The sequence below is a fragment of the Anomalospiza imberbis genome, chromosome 2 (assembly GCF_031753505.1).
Source record: "Anomalospiza imberbis isolate Cuckoo-Finch-1a 21T00152 chromosome 2, ASM3175350v1, whole genome shotgun sequence".
Lineage (NCBI taxonomy): Eukaryota > Metazoa > Chordata > Aves > Passeriformes > Viduidae > Anomalospiza > Anomalospiza imberbis.
In genome coordinates this window covers 76,910,699-76,930,894 of record NC_089682.1, presented here as the reverse complement: position 1 = coordinate 76,930,894, position 20,196 = coordinate 76,910,699, and the positions used below count along the sequence as shown (strand labels likewise).

Here is a 20,196-nt window from a genome sequence, read left to right as displayed (position 1 = left end):
GTACAACCAGCAGCTTCAAACACTTCATAACTCTGCCTTACCTCTGTGGACACCACACCTCCTTTGAGCTCAATTTTTAAAAAGTGTAAATCACTTTTAAAGCTTGTAAAGCACTTGTAAAGCACTGTGTAATCACACAACTGCATATCACAACAGAGAACAAGTAATGTACAGAAGCTCCAGAGAATTCAGATTTCCCAATCTATCTGAAACCTACAGCAGTATTATTTAGCTGTTAAGTTTACCATGTGCACTCATGTAACATTCTGGAGAAGCTGTCTTCCAGCTGACAGGCTTAGTCAACAAACATCATCCTACCTCAGAACAGTTGAGGTTGGAAGGGACCTCTGGAGGGTATCTGGTCCCACCTCCCCGCTAAGTAGGGTAATTTTAAACAAGCTGTCCATTCCCAGTCATTTCCAAGGAGGGAAACTCCACAATCTTTGTAGGCAACCATCTCCAGTGCTTGGCCACCCTCACAATAACAATGCTTTGTGATGTTCACATGCAGCTTCCTTCCCATGTTTCAGTGTATGCCCACTGCCTTTGTGCCTGCCACTGGGAATCACTGAGAAGAGCCTGGCTCTGTCTTCCCTGCATCCTCCCTCCAGGTATTTTGCAAGGTTCCCTCTCTTGTCCAGCCCAGCTGCCTCATCTTTTGCTCAGATGAGAGACTCTCCAGTCCCTTAAGCATCTTTGTGGTCTCCCACTGGACCCTCTCCAACAATGCTCCTCTTTCATACTGGGGAGTCCAAAACTGAACTAAGGACTCCAGGTGTAGCCTCATCAGTGCTGAGCAGAGAGGAAGGATCACCTTTATAGGATTAGGACCATTATTAGATGAAATACACTATTTTAACAAGTATCCTAAATGAGTGCTGGCAGTACAGTAATACTGTGACACCTTAGGCTGAAATTAAAGAAAACATGAACCCTGAATAGGCTGACAAGAACTACAAAATTTTCCTTTTTGACTGGGTAAAATTTACCTTCCCATGGAAATAAAACTCACTATAGACCTATAGCACTATGTAATAATGACATTGAAACTGAAAGAAAAAAAATACTCTGAACATCTTCAAAGAGTACAGTAATGGAAATTAAGTGCCAAAATTCCAAGTGCTCAACCAATTTATAACTAATTTAACTTGGAAAGGAAGCCAATGACTTCCAAAAGACAGGATTTATTCTTAATTTCTCTGCATTGACCACAATGAAAATACTCATCTTAAAGTCTTGCTGTAAAATTATACAAGTTGCACTTACAAACTTAAAAAAAAATATTTTCTCTTTTCAATATTTTTCTTCTACATAGTACAAAAAGCCAAAATGTGAATACAAAGCTAAAGTGTAGCAGCAAGAATTTTTAAGAACAATTTTTAATGTGTTTGTTCTTAAAGTACCAGTTAATTAAACACCACAGCATCTTTTAAAAGCCTGAACAGCAAGCTAATATGCCAGAGAAGTGCTATAAAGCCTGTATGGTAATCAAGTGGAAAACCTTTACTTCCCAGAGTTGTCAGTGTCAGTGTGCATCTAAAATAATCGGCCAGCTCGTAAATTCTCCTTGTTGAAATAATTGATAGCTTCTTAGAAGAATATAGACAGATTATACAATTTTGTAAATTAAACCTAAGAATACAATGTAACACTATATATAATTATCAGAACCAAATGACACACAAAAAAAAAACCCAGTAAAATGCAGATTCTGCTCCCAGTTGTATTCCTTGACCTTAAAAAGCTTCTCTCTCTGTGCTCAGCAAACATTCCTATTATATAAAGCTTTCAAATGTTTTGCAAAGCTCTCTTAAGAGCATTACAGAAATTATTTTTTACTTTTATATGCACTTTTTTCTAAAATCAAAACATGCCTTTTTAAAATATTAAACTACTGCCAAACCACTTCTTATAAAGAGATGTTAAAAAAACAGCCTTCATCAAGTTGCTATTTGGAAAGAAAAACTGGTAATATATTTTCTGCAAAAATAATAGAAACTGAATCCTCATTTGAAATTTTTCCAGCCTTTCTCCCTAATGTAAAGATTCATGTGTGTTACAAACAGCCCCATAATTCCATCCAATTCTCTACAGTTTTTCACCATTTGATAGGAGGTGAAATAGGCTGTATAGCATCATTAATTTTGTGAATTTGAACAGTCTAAAGCTGTTCTTTGAGATTGAAGTTCCTCAAATATGTATCAGGACAATTCACAGTAATACAAAGCAGGTCAAATGCTGTCTTGAGATCCCCAGGAATTTTGAAACCAGATGTGCAGCCTCCAAAAAGCCAGCAGCTTCCCTGAGCTGTTTTTCAGGCCTCAATCCAGGCAGTCATAATGTCTAACGTCAAAATTTATTTATATATATATATATATATATATTTAATATATACATCAGCCATGGACCTACATTAGAGATACTGTCTCCTGGAACTTGTTCTTATTTTCTGTTAAGTCTCTATCTACAAAAATTATTTGTATTAGTCTACATTGGTTACATAAAACAGTGAGGGAGGACCTCAGTGATGAACGTATTTCAAAATGCAATTCACATCTCTGAAATCAATGCTGTCTTCTCTGAGACTCGTGATGCTGTCAAAAACAGGCTTCAGATAAAATATTATTCATTTGACACCATTAATATAAGTTTTAATCTCAGCCACATTGTTCCATCAATGGCTCCTCAGCATTACCATTTATCCATTCTCCCTAGCGGACTTCCCACTGCAGTGTTCTATGCCTTCACACATCTAGCTGTAGAAGTGACAATCTTCTGCCCTGCATGATACAAAAATTAAGAATTCTGGAGATCACCTGTTAGCTACAGTACTGGCATGGCTGAGTCAATGAAGGCAATTCATATAACAAAGAATTTTCAGTCATGCTCCTGTGATCCTGGGCTGTTACAAGCACAGTGTGCGCACCAGTGAAAACTGCTCAAGACAAAGGCATTATTATCCTAACGGAAGGACCGAACCACTTAAAACATAGTCCCACAAAAACCTACGGTCTGGTAATGAAAAGTCACACTTCAGAAACCGTAACAATAGTCATCAACAAGTTATGCAATAGAAAAACAGCTTGTCAGTGTGACTCACACGTAGGCTGATCATCAAAAAAAGGAGTAAGCCTTTTACAGCACGAGGTGTGTGGCAACTGCAGCTAAGGATCACCACCTGGTGATTCTTACTCACAAACTACCCTGAGTTCCTTAGAATTTGCTATACCACCAGGTTTAGATCAGCAGGAATGGCCCAAATTTTGCTACTTTTTCATGAGACCAGGAAAACTGCCATTGCATACTAACCTAGAGCTTACCATCTATCAGTCTACACTCTGACCAAACAACCTAAGAAATGCAAATACTAATTTTCAACCACCACTCCAATTCAAGACTTGGTCTATAAGAAGTTTGGTTGATTATTTCTTCCAGCTACTTCTTCACTGTTAGCTGTGCTCAGTAATTTTGAATTACTTGGTAAACTCAATTTTATTCTGTGCATTAAATCCATCTCAAAGGTATTTTGCTACAGTAATCTGTAGTAAAAATTAAGAAGTGTTGACAACCATCCCATTCACTGTTCACCCTACAAAAACATTTAGAAAAGCAAACTGCTCTATATATTCTCACTCAAAATATTTGCAGACAAATTAGTAGAGCCTTTTCAAAACCACAATTCAATTCTGTTCTTCAGGAAGCAGCCCTAACCAAGCAGGGTCCAGGAGGTCCAATATTCCAGACACAACTTCCTAGGCAAAAGTACTTCTGCAGTAATCACTAACAGGCACATCTTGCAGGGAAGGATTTGCCACTTCAGATATCCAGACTGTGACAGGGCTCTGTATGGAGTAACTACTACAAATAGCAATACAGCTCCACACTGCATCACTCATGTATAATATCCAGCTGCTCATTACTTTATAAGAGCTGATTCCCTCTAGCCATCATTAGTATTCAAAGGAAAATTCCAGCTTGGGTGGTCTACCCACAGAATGGCACATAATTCAGCTACAACTCTTTCCTATGACAAGGACAGGTGTATGACAGATTTCTTTTTGGTTTTATAAGCTAACTAAACTCAGATTACAATAGATTTATCTGATGTAAATACTAAGTGCTATTGTCCTGGACATTCTTTAGTAACAGAGTCAGTGCTTATCTGCGTCTGGCCTGAACCACTCCTGCTTTGTTTAACTGATTTTCTGGCATAAAACTCATCAGAGTGCAGGAAAGAAAAAGAATAATGAGGCTGTACAATGTTCCTGCCATATTAGTTAGAAGGTCAGACTCAGAGAAATGTCTGCCAATAGTAATAGGAAACTAGCATTGCCAGGACAAAAAGGGGCAATGAATCTCACAGCAAACCAGTAGTGGAGAGAATAAGACTACAAACAGCAATTCCCATAGCATAAGTTGCCACAGAACCAAAAGCCTAAGCAAAGATCTTAGTTTGTCTCATTTACCTGTAAAACATTCAATCCATTTAAATTTACTCAATTTTTAAACCCATTTAGAATGCATTTTGAAAAGTGATAATTTGGTGATTTTCAAATATTAGCAGGTCTTCTTTTTCCTTATCTTTTCAATCTAATGTTTTAACATCTAAAAATATCCTGTGACACAGTAAGATATCTCATTCTTTCAAAGGAAACTCACAAAATCATGCTATATTTTAAAGATGCTCTTGTTACTCTTCCATGTGTTAATGACAAACTCACTTTGAATCCATACCACTAAGCTGAAGAAATTTCTTGAAATAATTTTTAAGTTGTTATCCAGTGAAATATTAATACTCCAACACCAGGGAAAAAAGCATGCAATAATGCTGATGCTCATTACTACTTGTGCACTTTTAGTTTACTACATGATTTGTAGATCTGTTTTTCCTTTTTAACATAAATCACAGCAAATAAATGCCATATAAATAACTGTTGTCAGACACAAGAACAGGTAGGACCACATCATCATCATCTTTACCTCTTTAATTTTGTTCCTCTTCTCTCGGATATCCAGGTCTGCTGGTTCTCCACTGTTTATCCCTATCAGGTTTGGTAAAGGAACAGGGGGCAGTGGCTTGCTGTCTTTCTTTTTCAATTCTTGCACTACTTTGTTCTTTTCTGTCTGAATCTCAGCTTGAATCTCATCCCGTGATTTCTTCAATTTCTCCTTAGCTTCTTCCAGAGCCTTTTCATGATCTGCTCGGATCTTATTTCTCAGACGTTCCTCTTCTTCTCTAGAGACACAAATACTAGTCAGCATCTCATTACTAAAAACATATTCCTTACAAACAAACTTCAGCTTCAACAGAAGCCACCTCTTAAGCTAGTATTCTTTAAGGACTTCTAACAATTCAGACAATTTATTGATTTGTGCTAGTGCACTGTCCTACACTATTTTTGCCAGGAACCCCAAAAGAATACCACACACATCCACAACACTATTGTAGAAAAATTTATCATAGGAATTTTTTAGATTGTCTTAGCACCTTTGCTTGTCCACTCAAGAACTTAGAGAGTTGCACTTCAACTACAGGATATGTTCTGAGGCATATCTAGCAATAATTCAATAATTTTTTTTAAGAAATCAGAAGGGCTTTTCTTCACTTTCTCCACAATAAATAAACTGTACCAAAAAAAAAAAAAAAAAAAAAACAAAAAAAAACCCCAAAAAACCCCAAAAAACCCCCAGCCACTTCATTTATTAACAATCCCCACCACAGCATGTTTTCCCTTAAATTCACAACTCATTGTTCCAATCAGTACAGTCCTTAAACCATCAGTCCTAAAAGGAGAATTAATTATAAGGCCATTTAGGAGCATAAGAGCTTTTAGTAAAACATGAATTTAGATTTTGAAATTCACTTTCAACAAGACCAACATTGTCTTGATTTTAAGCAGTATCTTACAGTGTGATTTTAATGATCAGTTAAGGGTTTAAGATTTGCACATAGAACAAAGTGTACTGTTCTAAAGCTTGGCTTAAAGAGGTTATTCTAACAAAAGACAAAAATGGCCCATTCCAGTCTAAAATATTTCAAGGCATCAGAAAGACACACATCAGACTCTCAATATAGCACCACCTTTTCAAGCTTCTTTAAAAAACAGAGTTGCTCAATGACTAATGTAAGCCAAAAAAAGTTGTAGGCATTTAAAACAAGCATTAGGTAAAAAAATGCATTGTTACACAAAGAGCACTTTATTAGCCCTTCCATTTTTCCAAAGTGCTATTAGGTTCACATTTAAAATAAATTATAGCAGCATTATTACCTTCAATATATCAGTACTAAGAATACAAAGCAACATTTTAATAGATGCACTGATGGAAACACTTTCAAACTGAAGTTCTTCAGCCACTTTTCTCAATATGATTCACACCACATCCATATTTCTTCCAAATAATAAAAAAACAAAGGACTGAGCTCCTCAATTTGACTGTCAAATCCAAGATCATTAATACTGTCTAACGGTATCAGTGCCTCTCTCCCTTAACTGAGAAGCAAAGAAAAAACTTCCAAAGCAGCAAAACACTACTCTAAAAAGAGAAAACAAGTAATACCATTTAGGATAACTTCTACTATGACCCACTTATATGAGAAAATAACTTCCTTGTGTTCCTGCAAAAGCTACTCGCACTCTGTCGTGGCAGCAATGTCGTGCTTAAATAGCAATAACAAAAGCAGACAAAAATTTCTACCACGTGGAAGATTTGAAGCTTTGGAAAGCTTTTCCAAGGCTAGCAGAGGGCTCTGCATAAGATGCAGCTAGAGAGAATGAGAGTGAGGTTGCCAGAACAAGACATCTTTCCCACAGTCATGTTCCCCACAAGAGACAGCATGGTGTAAAGGAGCCAAAGAGGTGCTTGACAGAGAATGAGAAATCTGAAATGTTACTGAACGGTTAAGAGTCAAAATACTTCAGTGTGGGAATAATGTGTTTTGCAGGTACATTTCTCATATTCAAAATTCAGTATCTGTAGGCAAGTGACAGTCTTTACTTTCTGACTAAAGTCACTAACATTTTGCTCATAGATATTGAAATTCTTTTTGCAAAGGACCAGCCATCCTTGAAATAACTGCATTTTTATGAGGAAAAAGGTAACAGTGTATCTCAGACCTTAATAAAAAGCTGGTCAAGGTGTATTTACATTAACCTAATTGCTTTATTGATAAATAGAAATATGTTTGGTAAAACACAGGGTTAACTTGGAAGTGCCTAAGTACAATTCCCTGTGTGAAAAAGATTTATGAAGTTTGAGTAGTTAGTGAGTCTGATTCACTGAAATGAGTCATGGCTAATGTGCTTTGTGCACCTTCACAACTTTGCACCAGCAATATCAAGTGCCAGGAAGATTTTCCTTTTACCTTTTAAGTTTTCAGTTCCAGGTGCTGCATGCAACAACCATAATATAAGCTCCATCACTCTACCAACTTCATCTAGATTCAAACTGCATAAAACAGCCATAAATTGGAAAACAAGTTTTGAACTCACATCTGTCTACACTGCAGGAACCACTGTATAAACATACAAAAGCTGTTCATTTCTAGAGCACTATATCCAATTAGAGTCATTACAAAAGTTTGAATGGCATAGTCTGCTTTCCTTCAGTCACTCAGAAGAAAATAAACAGACTCAATAGAGATGAAAAATCCCAATGCTAACTGTATGATCAGCTCAAAGCCTTTCTTCCAGGAAGGACATTTTGAGATAAACAAACAGTAAGATGAAGAGAAAGGTCAACAGGTATTTGAGGGAGTTTACAGGAGATAGCACAAGAGCTTTCTTCTGCAGACACATATTCTCTGTGCAATTACCAATGATGGACAGCATGAGCTACATGATAGGTCATATTCTACATGCCAGCTAAGGACATATTTTTAAATGTATTCAAGTATAAGATCCTGATGGAAGAAAAAATACACCCCTAAATAACAATACCACATGTTTCTTCTGAGCTCTTAAGCAACAAGAATTAAGTGAAAATACAGAATAAAGTTAAGAGAATGAGAAGACTGATTATGTGTGAGCAGCTGACACCCCCTCCAATCACCAACAAACTCCCTGGCCGGCAGAGGAAAGAGTAAGCAACAATTTATAACATGCAGAGAGCACTATATTAAAATACTCATAATTAGAGACCTCAGAAGGATCAATCTAAAAATATAAGATTGGAGAGAATCCCAGCATAAATACATATACCAAAACCTGTCAAACTGTTTCTGTATCCCACCCTCGCTTCCAAGCAGCATAAGTAAACTCTTAAAATTTAAAGTATTTTGAGTAACTCTTCCAAACCTCATCTAAGAGAAAGCTACTTTCTTCTAGTCATCCCTAAAGCTCATTCAAGAGTCTCAAGAGAGGTTCAAGTACCATGAAACGACAGCAGTAGCTACTTTAAAGCAAGCAATGTTATTAAAATAACCTGTGACTAGACTGCTTTTGCCAAGAAGAACCATAAATAGATCTAATAGTTAGAATCTGAAACTAGAAACAGGTGCAAGTTTTTTAAACAATAACTGCAATGAGTTATTGCAGCTGCCTATGCAGGAACACTGTATGCTCTCAAAGTGTCCATGAGCTGCCTAAATATCATTCAGAGAAGACCACAAATTATAATGCTTGACACCCAAATCACCAACTGGAACTTAATGTGCTTTAATTATGCACTCAGTAGCGAGTCTTCTGAACAGCTACCAAGCCCCACTTGTCAAGACAATGACTTTTAACAAAAGTTTTTCCTATCTGCTGTGGCTCTTCAGAAAGCAAACTAAAAAAACTCTAAAAATTTGTTCAAATTTCTTTGTGAGATTCAAGATTTAAAAAACAGAAATAAAAATTAGAACAGAGTCAAGAAAAGCAAACAGGCCACCAGCAACTGTTCCTGCCACTAAAAAGTAGGCCACTGGCTTACTATACCAAAAGGACACACAGTTTATTATCATTTGGAATTTCAGCAGATGGATAGACAACTGTTAGAGGACATAAATATTTGTGTAAGCCTATCACTCAGAAATAACCTCCTGTGTGGAAATCATGAACTTTTACCCTTTGATCAGGCTTGATCTTCAACCAAAGGCTACTTTTAGAGACAGTGAAAAAAAAAAACAAAAAAACCCACACAAAAAAAAAAAAAAAAAAAAACCAAAAAACAGGCACTAATAAAAACAAAAAAGTTTGAGAGTCGGCACCTAAAAAACATTTCACGCATTAACTGCAAGACTTTACTCCAGTCTTTCAGCATACACAGTTTTGTAATAACCCCACTTTCTCTCAGTATCTGGTGAATATACATTCATGGCATACAAGAGGCATGGAGATACATATACTGCCCCTCACATGATTGGAGTCTGAAAGAGGAAGAACTGGAAGAACAGAGCAGTTGTGCTGGGGTTTGTTCTTTCTGGATCACCCTTACTGTATGCATGGCTGTATTACTGTCAAGCATGTACACAAAAAGAGGCCTGATTATTTTTTTTCTAATGCTTGGTTTTCATCATGATCATCCTGCAAAAGTGACCACTTGCTCCCAATTTGCTGGGTTGCTCTGAGACATCAGAAGTACACTCATGAAGGAGTACCAGAGCTGTATGTGTCTGTGACAGCTGAAGAGGGAAGCTCCACCATTAACAGGGAGGCTGTTACTTAGCAAGAGTTTTCTCTTTCAAGGCAAGCTAAGGTTGTATTTATTAGAATGAATTTTTTTTCTTCAGGTAATGAACTGAGTGAGAGATCACTGGTTAGAAAGGAATATTTTTATTGGAAAATAAATGAATTCCACAGATGTGAAGGTAACTTTAGTGTATCAAAACCACTGTCAAAGTATTGATTATAAAGATTTTCCAAACAAACTTTAAGAAGAATATTATGCATGTTTTCAACAGAATGTTTTGTCCCCAGATCTGACAGTGTTTGTCCACAGCACTGTTTCTAAATGTATTTTCACCTTTGTTTAAAACAACCTTGCAGATGGACACACAGGCCTACAACTCTAGCACAGGCAGAGTAAATAGATGATAACTTAGTAGGAAAAGGTTTCTGTTATTTAAAAAAATGACAAAGTCAAACTGTCTATTGTTGATGTTCTAAACTAGTTTAAGAACATTATGCTTTTATTTATCTGCAAGCATCCTACCTGGTCACTGTATTACTTAAAACAGCAATACCTACATGTGCTATATGCACACACTATACAGTTACTTATGCATGTATGTGGTGGCCTGGGAATGAAATGCTGAAATGCAGAATATTCCTCATTTCAACCCTTCTTCCCCAAGGGAGTTGTTAAAGTTCATTATGACATCAGAAGAGAACATATCTAATACACTTCGAAAAACTACTGTTGAACAACTTTTCCATATACAGAAAACCTGTGGAAAGGAATCTGGGAGTTCTGGTCAATGGTAAGTTGAATCGGAGCCAGCAGTGCCCTGGCAGCCAGATTGCATCAGGCACAGCATCACCAGCAAGGCAAGGGAGGGGACTGTCCTGCTCTGCTCTGCACTGGGGCAGCCTCACCTCCAGTGCTGGGGGCAGTTTTGGGTGCTACAAGAAAGACATTGAGTTATTAGAGAGTGTCCAAAGGAGAGCCATCCTCTAATGGTGAACAGTCTGGAGAGGAAGCCATATGAGGAGCAGCTGAGGTCACTTGGTCTGTTCAGCCTGGAGAGGAGGAGACTGAGGGAAGAGATCATTGAAGCTGCAACTTCCTCATGAGAGGAAGAGGAGGGGCAGGCACTGATCTCTTCTGTGTGCTAACTGGTGACAGGACCTGAGGAAATGGCCTGAAGTTGTGTCAAGGGAGATTTGGGTTCGATATTAGAAAAGGTTCCTCACCCAGAGGGTGGTTGGGCACTGGAACAGGCTCCCCAGGGAAGCAGTCACAGCACCAAACCTGACAGAGTTCAAGAAACACTTGGACAACGCTCTCAGGCACATGGTGTGACTCGTGGGGTTGTCCCCTCAGTACCAGGAGGGGACTCAATCCTCAATGATCATGGGTCCTTTCCAACTCAAGATACTCTATGATTCTGTGATTTATTGCCGAGAAAATTACCCCAAACCCCAGATTCATTTAATGGTTTCTTTTAGACAATTATGACAGCAGAATTTATTTCTAGCAAGTGGTTAGATTTGCATATGACATGAGCACTGTTCCTCAAACAGAAGGAACATGAGACATAATCCTTATTCAACTCCTAACCCTTTCCATCTAGTTTTAGCTTTTTTTCTTCTTGCTGTGACACTCCTCTTGACCTCCTTCATCTTCCTACCTTCCTTTACTATTATTTGCACCAACTTAAGCTTCACTAGCTTGCTTCCTTGGTCTTCAACAAGGGCATAGCCACCACTCTGGATGCCAGTCCTCCTCACTGAAATCACTGAACTTATTTAGACAATGACAGAGAAGAGATAATTCACTGACTGGCACTCTCCTTGAATTCTGAATACTCCCACAGAGTCTACGAAGATCTTCTTCAAATAAAATTTCCTTCCACCTCTCTGCAAGAAATGATGCCCCTAACTGATCTTGTTTGCAGCCCAAATCTCAGACCAAGAATCTGGGCTTTCGGCCACCTTCATCACTGCTCTCAAGACTTCTCATCTCCATGATGGAAGCTCACAGATCCTGTTTCAGATCTGGTCTTGCGTTTAAACCAAAATCTTAGCCTCTGACATTTCCTTGTAGATAGCTGGGTGTCACCTTCAAGGCAAATAAACCGTAACTTTTTAATCTTCCTTCCATATCTTTTGTTTAGCAGTGGAAATTTTGCCATTGTCCAGATAGCCAGTGTCTGGGCATTCTTCCCATTTTCTAGAAGCTGACTACACCTAATTTATCTGCTTAGTTGCCAAGTATTTTAAATTCAATCTTTCTTAACACATACCATTAGAAGCCCTCAGAACTTGATTGTGCTCCTTTCATCCAGCAATTCCACCAGGAAGACAAGCCACTTAACTACTGGCATCCTTAGACTGCCTGTCTGTATTTTTCCCCTGCAACTGTAATTTATTGTATGCAATTTTTTTAGAAACACCCAAAAAACATGTCTATTTCCAGACATCCAGTATGTTAAATTCACAGCTTTCTAAGCTAGTCATTAGAGGTCTTCTGCTTTACTCCTGCTTTACTTCTGTTACTCCTTTACTGTCTCTACCTAATTGTTTTCCTTTGTCTTCTAATTTAGGTATGGGCTTGGAAACAGCTCTAGAATGAGGACAAGCAATATCCTGTGGGAAATATATTTAGAGAGAATTTCAAAAACAGATTGAATGGGCACACTGAACTTGCAGAAGAGAGTGCAGAGCCGAAGCACATCCCTTATGCATTAAGTCCTCTACAAAACAAAAAGATACTGAGTATTCCTTAGTATCTTTTTATCTTGGAACAGAGCCAGGACCTTCATGAATCTTCATATGCTAATAATTTATTAATTAAGAATGTTAACATAAAAGCCAACACATAGGGTTTCTTTACAACCATAATAAAAAGAATAAAACATACCTTCCAGTTAAGAATAAAACAGTACAGCTAACACTATCAAATGTGGAACATGTATAGCCTTTGAAGGAAGAAGGAAAAAAAAAAACTACATGCAGGTAAGGGATCATCCTTTGGGAATCATTTGCTTCCTATGTTATGAATATTTACATGAACAGAATTGGTAAAACTTATTTTGAGAATCCGTCAAGTGGTATGAGCATTAGCAGAGGCATTCACTCTTCACCTCTGTCTACAGCAGCCATGTCATCCCAAAAAACAACTTAAAAAAGGATGAGGGTGCGAAGCTCAGGAATCATAGCTATAGCTGGTACAGTCAGCTCAAGTTTTACTAGGGATGAATAGTAGTTGTTTTCTACAAACACTCCTACACTTGCACTTACAAGAGCAGCCAGGCATTTGTCAATGCTAAGAAGGGTCACTAGAGACTGTGCCAACATTTTAAGATTACATGAAACTTCTTTGTTTTGCAAAACAATTTACAGTATCAACTGAAACAGATTTTTTCAAAATAATCAGATCAAATATTTCAGGAAGAAAAATAATACCTTTTAAGACTACAACAGCAATGAATGCAATGTTCACTAGTGGTAAGCAAACAAAATTACACATTTTCAACTAGATATAAGCAAACTCATTTAGTTTTTAGCGTCTTAATGTCATTTGGGTACAAAACCACTTCATTAGAAAAAGCAGTAGTTGCACAAAGTTCAACAGTGTAGAGTTTTCAATCACTACAGCCCTATCAAATACATCTCTCTTGTATCTCTTCTGCTCCTCCAGTGTAAAAGAGAAAACAACCACATTTGCCTCAATGCACTAACACAATCAAAAATATGCATTATTTCAGATTTTGTGATGATTAAAGGAACTTGAGTTAACATCTGAAATTAATTACTTCTGTGCAGAATATTAAGCGTCTGCAGAACAAGGTCTTAAATCTGGTCCAAGCACTTACAATGCTAATACAGAGGGAAAAATACATCTTTTAGGAATCAATCTTATGCCTATAAAAGGACTCCGAAAATTCTACTAAAAGTTCAGGAAATTTAGGATCTCTTCCTGTTTCCTCAAGAAAACTGAGTGAGAAGAATGGTGGTACCTTGCCCTGTATAAAATGGTTTTAAATAGCTTCCTGTATCCTAACACCATACTGACTGGAGCATCAACTCTTCTTTTCCAGCTAGCACCCAAGTGAGACAGACTTTATTTTTTTAAAAGTAATAAAGATAAAAGAACTTTACAAGAAATGGGAGCAAAAAATACATATAGACTATGGGGGTAAGAAACAGAAAAATAAATCAGTACTGAACAAGAGAATTGGGTAGGATAAAAAGTTAAGAATTCACCATTTGGAAATGTAAGGTTTATTTTGGTGTGGGTTTCAATCCACCAAAAAACAGTAGGATTATTTTAATTCAGGATTAATTTCAGAAACCCATTATAATTAACAATGTCAAACCACTGTATTTTCTACTACAAATCACTCTAGGTCACTGGAAACACTACTGTTACACAAATTTAATCATGAATATAGCAATGTATTTACACTCTACTCACTACAGTCAAGTCTAAGAAGCATGGACCAACACCTTGCATACTGTATCATTTATCAACACAAAGGATAGTTTGATGAAGACAGAAAAATACATAGCTGGTTGTGTGACACTGAGGAAGTAATGAATTGAGTTCTCATGCAAGACCAATGCATCATCTCTGCTTCCTAATAAAGAAGGAGTTTTTAAAAATAAGCACATTTACATATAGGACCAGGCAGTCCCACTGATGCTGATGGCACAGATCAGATACTGAAGCATATGCTCAAGCAGAACTAAAGGAACCAGAGTACTCCCACATACAGCATTAAGCTCTTTAATATTATTTCTAGTCTACCACTGTTGCCCAAAACTAAGTTTCCAATAGGAAAAAAAACCCCAAATATTTAAACTCATCCACACAAAACATAAAGGAAAAGAAGAGGGGTACACTCTATGAATAGGCATATATCACAAAAGTTGCTATAGTGTCTGAAGCATTACTGCATTTTCCTTATCACTCAAAGCTCATCTTTCGCAAAGGTAACTACACTACAATCTTCACAAACATTACTTATTTTTCTTTATTCTATACAAAACGGAGTATTTGTAAACTCAAGTTTTTCACTATAATAAACAAAGCTGCTTTGATAAAAGTTTTTTCAGGGAAAAACTTGCTAACTTAGCTACCCAACATTAAACAGAATCCTAAAATTAGCTAGACTTAGCTAACCATAGATTTAAAAAAATAGATTCAAACACCTAAACCCTAAGAATATCACTGATTTCTGCTATACCTTAATTTTCACCCTTTCAAGCATATGCAGACCCACAAGTTGCATGTGCAACTACTATTGTACACATTTTAATATTCTTGGGAGTGAGAAGTTTTTGACTTTTCAGAAACATAATTCTTAAATATTTTTTACCTAAGGAAAATGAATCATGGGTTCCATTTTCTACACCACCAGCAACTGTTTTAGTGTATGCTCTACAGAAGCTTGAATTACATGTTCAGCACTACAGTACTGACTTGCTACTCCTTCACCCTCTGTACCACCCACATTACCTAAGAGTTGTGCCAAGACAGGACGCTGGGCACAGGAATTTTGGGAAGATATGGGGACAAACACAAGAACCAAGTGACAACAAAGGAACTGCAATCACACACATGTGTTATGCACAGTATCTTGCCCTCCCTCCTTTTATCATCTTTCTTGACCCCAGAATCAAAAATCTCTCCTTTTACATATGATACTACCAGAGGAAAAGAAAGAGCTTCTGAAGTCATGCCAAAACATCTTCAGGACTAATACAGAGGACACAAATAATAGCCTCCAGAAACTGAAGTTCTGAGTAGGAGCTTTAGCCAGTTGAAAAAATTTATTTTGCTTCTGCACAGGCACATGTTAAAGCAAATGAATTTTTAGCACGTCTATTGATGTGCATATGCCTTTGTTCAGGTTGTTCAACCCACTAAGAGAATATTTGTCTGTCTCATAAACTATGAAGAGTTTTTGAACATTTCACCTGACATACAGAAACAAAAATATATGAGACTCTTCAAGCAAAAGAGAAACAGGATTTTGCCTACCTTCATAAAATTATAGCTTGAAAACTTTCATTCAGCAGGTATCAAAAGCTTGCTGCAATCATTGTATAAGATTATCACAGTTAAAGCTGCATTAGTTCCTTGCAATGAGAAGTGCTTAATACAAAATCTTTAAATACTTAATAGAACAGGATAGCCTCATTCTCCACATGTGGTAGGACAGATGATTCTGTGACATTCTACACAGATATTATATGCTGTTCTAAAATGAAGGAACAAGAGGGAACATACTTGAAAAGAATTTGTCAAAAAAACCCACACTAAATGTGTGATTCTAGGATGAAGTGTAGAAAGAAGAAAACTCCTGGTCTACTGATGTTTTGGATGAAAGACCAAGCAAATCATAACACAGACCAAGAAAACTTTTCAAGCAACACAGCTAACAAGCCAACCCCCTTTTTTTTATTTTGTTAACAGGGTTTGAAAACTACATAACAACCAGGAAAAGTTAGATACCAACTGTGAGCTTCTAGAAGCACTGACTTCTAGAAGCATCAAGTAAGCACCCTAAAGAACAGAAGCTAAGACAACAGAAAATAGGCTGACAGAAGACATTTGTCATATAGAATTGCAGTTGGGGGTAACGGTGTGTTTTTTAAGAAAATTAAGAAGCAGCAATCACTAAAAATTATGACAATCATTTTAATATTCTTTTGTTTCAAAACAGAAATCCTGGAGCTTTTTGTCATTAAGAGAATCCACCATTTCAGCCAATAGCAGGAGGCTGTCATCCTCCATCTATATACCTAGCAGAGGAACAGAAAATACCTTGAGAGGGTTTCACACATATCAGCTCGCAGCAAAAAAATTAAGAGAGACTCCAGTTACAGCTGCACATTATATTTAAGCTGATTAATTCCTAGCTACTGACAAGTGAAAGGTCCCAACAACAATAAGGCAAGGATCTGCTGGAAACTGAGGACTACTGGATGAAAACATGGTGAGATAAATGACAATTGGACAACTGAAACAACACCTAGAGCACAAATCGCCAATGTGTGCACAAGCCTGGGCAGGTTAAGCTTTGGGAAGTTCTTCTCTGACAAACTCAGAGGGGACCCAATCTGCAGACCCAACTTCCAGCTGCAGAATAACACTGCCTTCACTGCACACCTGAGATTGAGAAGTTAACCTGTGTGGTAAGATATCACTGGGTAAGTAAGAGCTGCACACCATCAGCATGGGTCCTCTCTTCTGATCACCAGCCAGATAAAGCCCTCTGCTTCCCTGGCATTGTCACAAGCCAGTCACCTATGGCTACAAAACTAGCACTTCTGCAGAAACAAGAAGTGGCACGTAAGGATGCTTGGATGTCTATACATGCTGCTGATTTGGTAGGTTAAAACTGATTGTGTGTGACTGCTGCATTACTAGAATGATAAACAGTAACAGCTGAAATATTGGTTTACAGATAAAGGATGTTATAACCCTATATTCCTTACATTGGTCACCATCTCTGTGCAAATCATTCTTTTCTCTGGGTTTTAGTGGCCCTGTAAAAGCAAGCTCCCTTACTCCTTATGCTGGTACTCAGGAAACTGGGCAACAAGCCATTCAGCCAATGGTGAGCTGAGCCAGCTGAAAAATTATGGATCATTTCAGGCCAAATCAGGTCTCCTAACTGGCTGACTGCCCAAACACTGATGTTGGGGCTAGAATATAGTCAAGATTAAATGTCTGGGGACACAGAGAACAGGAAATGAACTTCAAAGTGTTTAGACCTGCATGTTCAGGGGTGTTAAACTAAGGCCCAAGGTATAAGTAGTGTTTTCTGCACACAAATTCACATGGCCATTATCCATGGCCATTCCCTGCTATCACTTCCATCTATTCCATCACTCAGCCATACAGTTTCCTCTTCTCTAGCTGACCCCACTGATTCTGCTTCTTCCATCAGCAAGAGTCACTCCCCACCATCTTTAAATAATAATAAATAAAATAAATTTTATTTATGCCTTCCTATCAACTTCCTCCAAATGTCTCCTCTCCCCAAGGCCTCTGATTAGTCTCTGGTATCTCACTCAGCTAATGCCTGCCTCTTCTTACAACTGAGACAACAATAATCTTTTTCTACTCAGGGAAAAAGAGAAGTAAACCAAAAAGCACTATTTCAGAGTTCTCCTACTTTCATCTATTTTGCTCCAAGTGCAGTTTCCATGTCCAGCTTTCAAAGAAATAAACTGCTGCTGCTCCTCACCACCACCAAGGTCCTCTGCTAGCCCTGGCTCAATCTCACTCCTCCACTCCAGGCTCCCATACCTAATCAGATACTTCCTTGCCTTTTTCCACACCCTATACTGGGAAAATGAGAACTATATTAACTGAAGGAATATCCTCTTCCTGATGTCTGTGTTCAAAACAGGTACACAATAAATAAAGTAGCTCCCTCCATTTACACTCTGAGTCTCCTTGGTAGCCTGATCTCTAGCAGTAAGCAACCAAAACTCTCACCAACAGAAGAAAAACAGCTGGAGAAAGTTAGCAATTTAAAGCAATAGCCATGATATTGGTATGGTCTTAGTCTGACAGTTCTTAATTGTTCAAAATACCAAACAAGTTGACAGCAAAAAACCACATAAAGTGAGAATGGCTGTTACAAAGTAAAAGTAGCAAGTGGCATATAATGCAGACTCAGAGATGGCAAACTTTCAGGTAAGCAGATGGTACCAGGTTTCTCTGCATGGGAAACCCTCTGGCAGGTCTTACAGAGCACTAAGGAAGTGACTACCCTCACACAGATGTTCTGTCAACTCAAGCTACCACATTTCCATAATGCTATTTTAATCATCCCGCCAAAGCTGCCTTGCACATCCCAGAAGCAACACTGCTTTAAATATCTCATTGGAAATTCACACACATTGCTCAGATTTATCTTCCTCTTGTACCAATAATTGTTACCATATGTCTATATGGTAAATTGACACCTGTCTATCAATGTGTTTAAAATCAGAATAGTACTCAACATGCATGGTGCCATAAGCCCTGCACTGAAATGTTGTATGGCAGAGCTTGAAGAGAAAGAGAAGGATGACTATCCTGGGATCTCCCACAGGAAAGTGAGACAAGCTCTTTGTTATGTGGGATCAACACTACTAGGGTATGCAGCTCTGTCCAAACACAGGCCTAGAACAATTTCTCCTGACTTGCTCCTCTTGCCACCAGGACACCACTATGCACAACCCTCCTGGCTCACAGAGCATCAGTGCTACTCAATGTGCACAGTCACTGTGGCACAGCAGCAGCACTGGATTTGGCTGAAAGACACAGAGCCTTGGAGTGGAAGACTGGCAGGATCACTCCCTTCCTTCTACGTGGCAGCAGTTTAAAACACAGCCCTGATCTGAAGAAACTGGATGAATTACTGGGCAACAACAGTAACAAACAAACAAAAAAATAAATTAGTTCAAACTCAGTCTCCGAATATCAATAGTTTCCAGAAGATATTATGTGACATGTCGTGAGAAAAGCTCTGACAGGACAGGAGCTGCAGGCAATGTTCTGCTGGTAAACACAGTTGTCCTTGTTTCAGGGTGGAAATACATATACACACAAACACACATATAATACATACACTGTGATTCAAAAGGTTTTCATATAAAATGACACAGGCTGCAGTGTGGATATACTTAACAGTAATGCTGCATTAACTAAAACAGAAATATAAGTTCTTCTCCCATTCAGTACCACTGGGACTAGTCAGAAGGAAAGAACACCAAAGCTCTATACCTCTCCACTTAGCAAATCAGCCAAAACAGTAACTAAAGCTAGAGCAACAAAATACCTGGAAATCATGACATACAGTCTAATCTGCACTGTTTCCACAGAGCAAAACTCCATTTCATTACTCCCAAAGTTCTTTAATCTTGTCAGTAAAGCAGAGGATAAGAGACAACGATATGACAAATTATTTAGCCTTCCAGGTGCTTTTAATAAGTTTCCACATAACAATAATCCCCACTGCTAATAAAATATGCAATTTTGATTCAGGAGACAGATGAACTGGATGTTGGATTTTTGCCTTTTCAAAAAGGACAGAAAAGCAACACTAGCTTAGTAAATCCCCATCCAAAAAAAAACTAACAATGCAAGGCTCAGACTATTCAGTACATCTATGAATATGGAAAGCAGGTATTTACATGTCAGATGAGAACACAGTCCTCATCACAGAATGACAGCAGGGTTGAGGGGGAAAGGGGTCTCTGGAGGTCATCTGATCCAACCCCACTGTTCAAGCAGGGTCACCCTAGAGTTGGCTGCCCAGGATCATGTCCAGATAGCTTCCGAATATCTTCAAGAATATAGACATCATTGCCGCAAATTATGCAGGAGCTTGCTCATTTGCTCCATTCCATGAGCAAATTGACAAAATATGAATGATAAGTTTCACTCTGCAAAAGATACCTTCCCAATTGAAATGTCTTCCCAACTGAGTAAACAACACTGTTGACAGCCATCTCAGCTAGCAAAATCCAGGATATAGTCTAAGGAATCATTGACCCATAAACAAAGTAAGGATGGTAGGTAGCATCATGACAGTAAACACTACAGAAT

At 38.0% G+C, this 20,196-nt stretch overlaps 1 protein-coding gene across 2 annotated transcripts in view; it reads right to left on the bottom strand.

The window, feature by feature from the left end:
- MAN1A2 (mannosidase alpha class 1A member 2) overlaps positions 1–20,196 on the bottom strand; it is a 130,877-nt gene that overhangs the window by 95,580 nt on the left and 15,101 nt on the right. For both annotated transcript variants that reach the window (XM_068181878.1, XM_068181879.1), the window contains exon 2: positions 4,981–5,236. In XM_068181878.1, the coding sequence (XP_068037979.1) occupies positions 4,981–5,236 (256 nt within the window). The remainder of the gene's footprint in view (positions 1–4,980; positions 5,237–20,196) is intronic.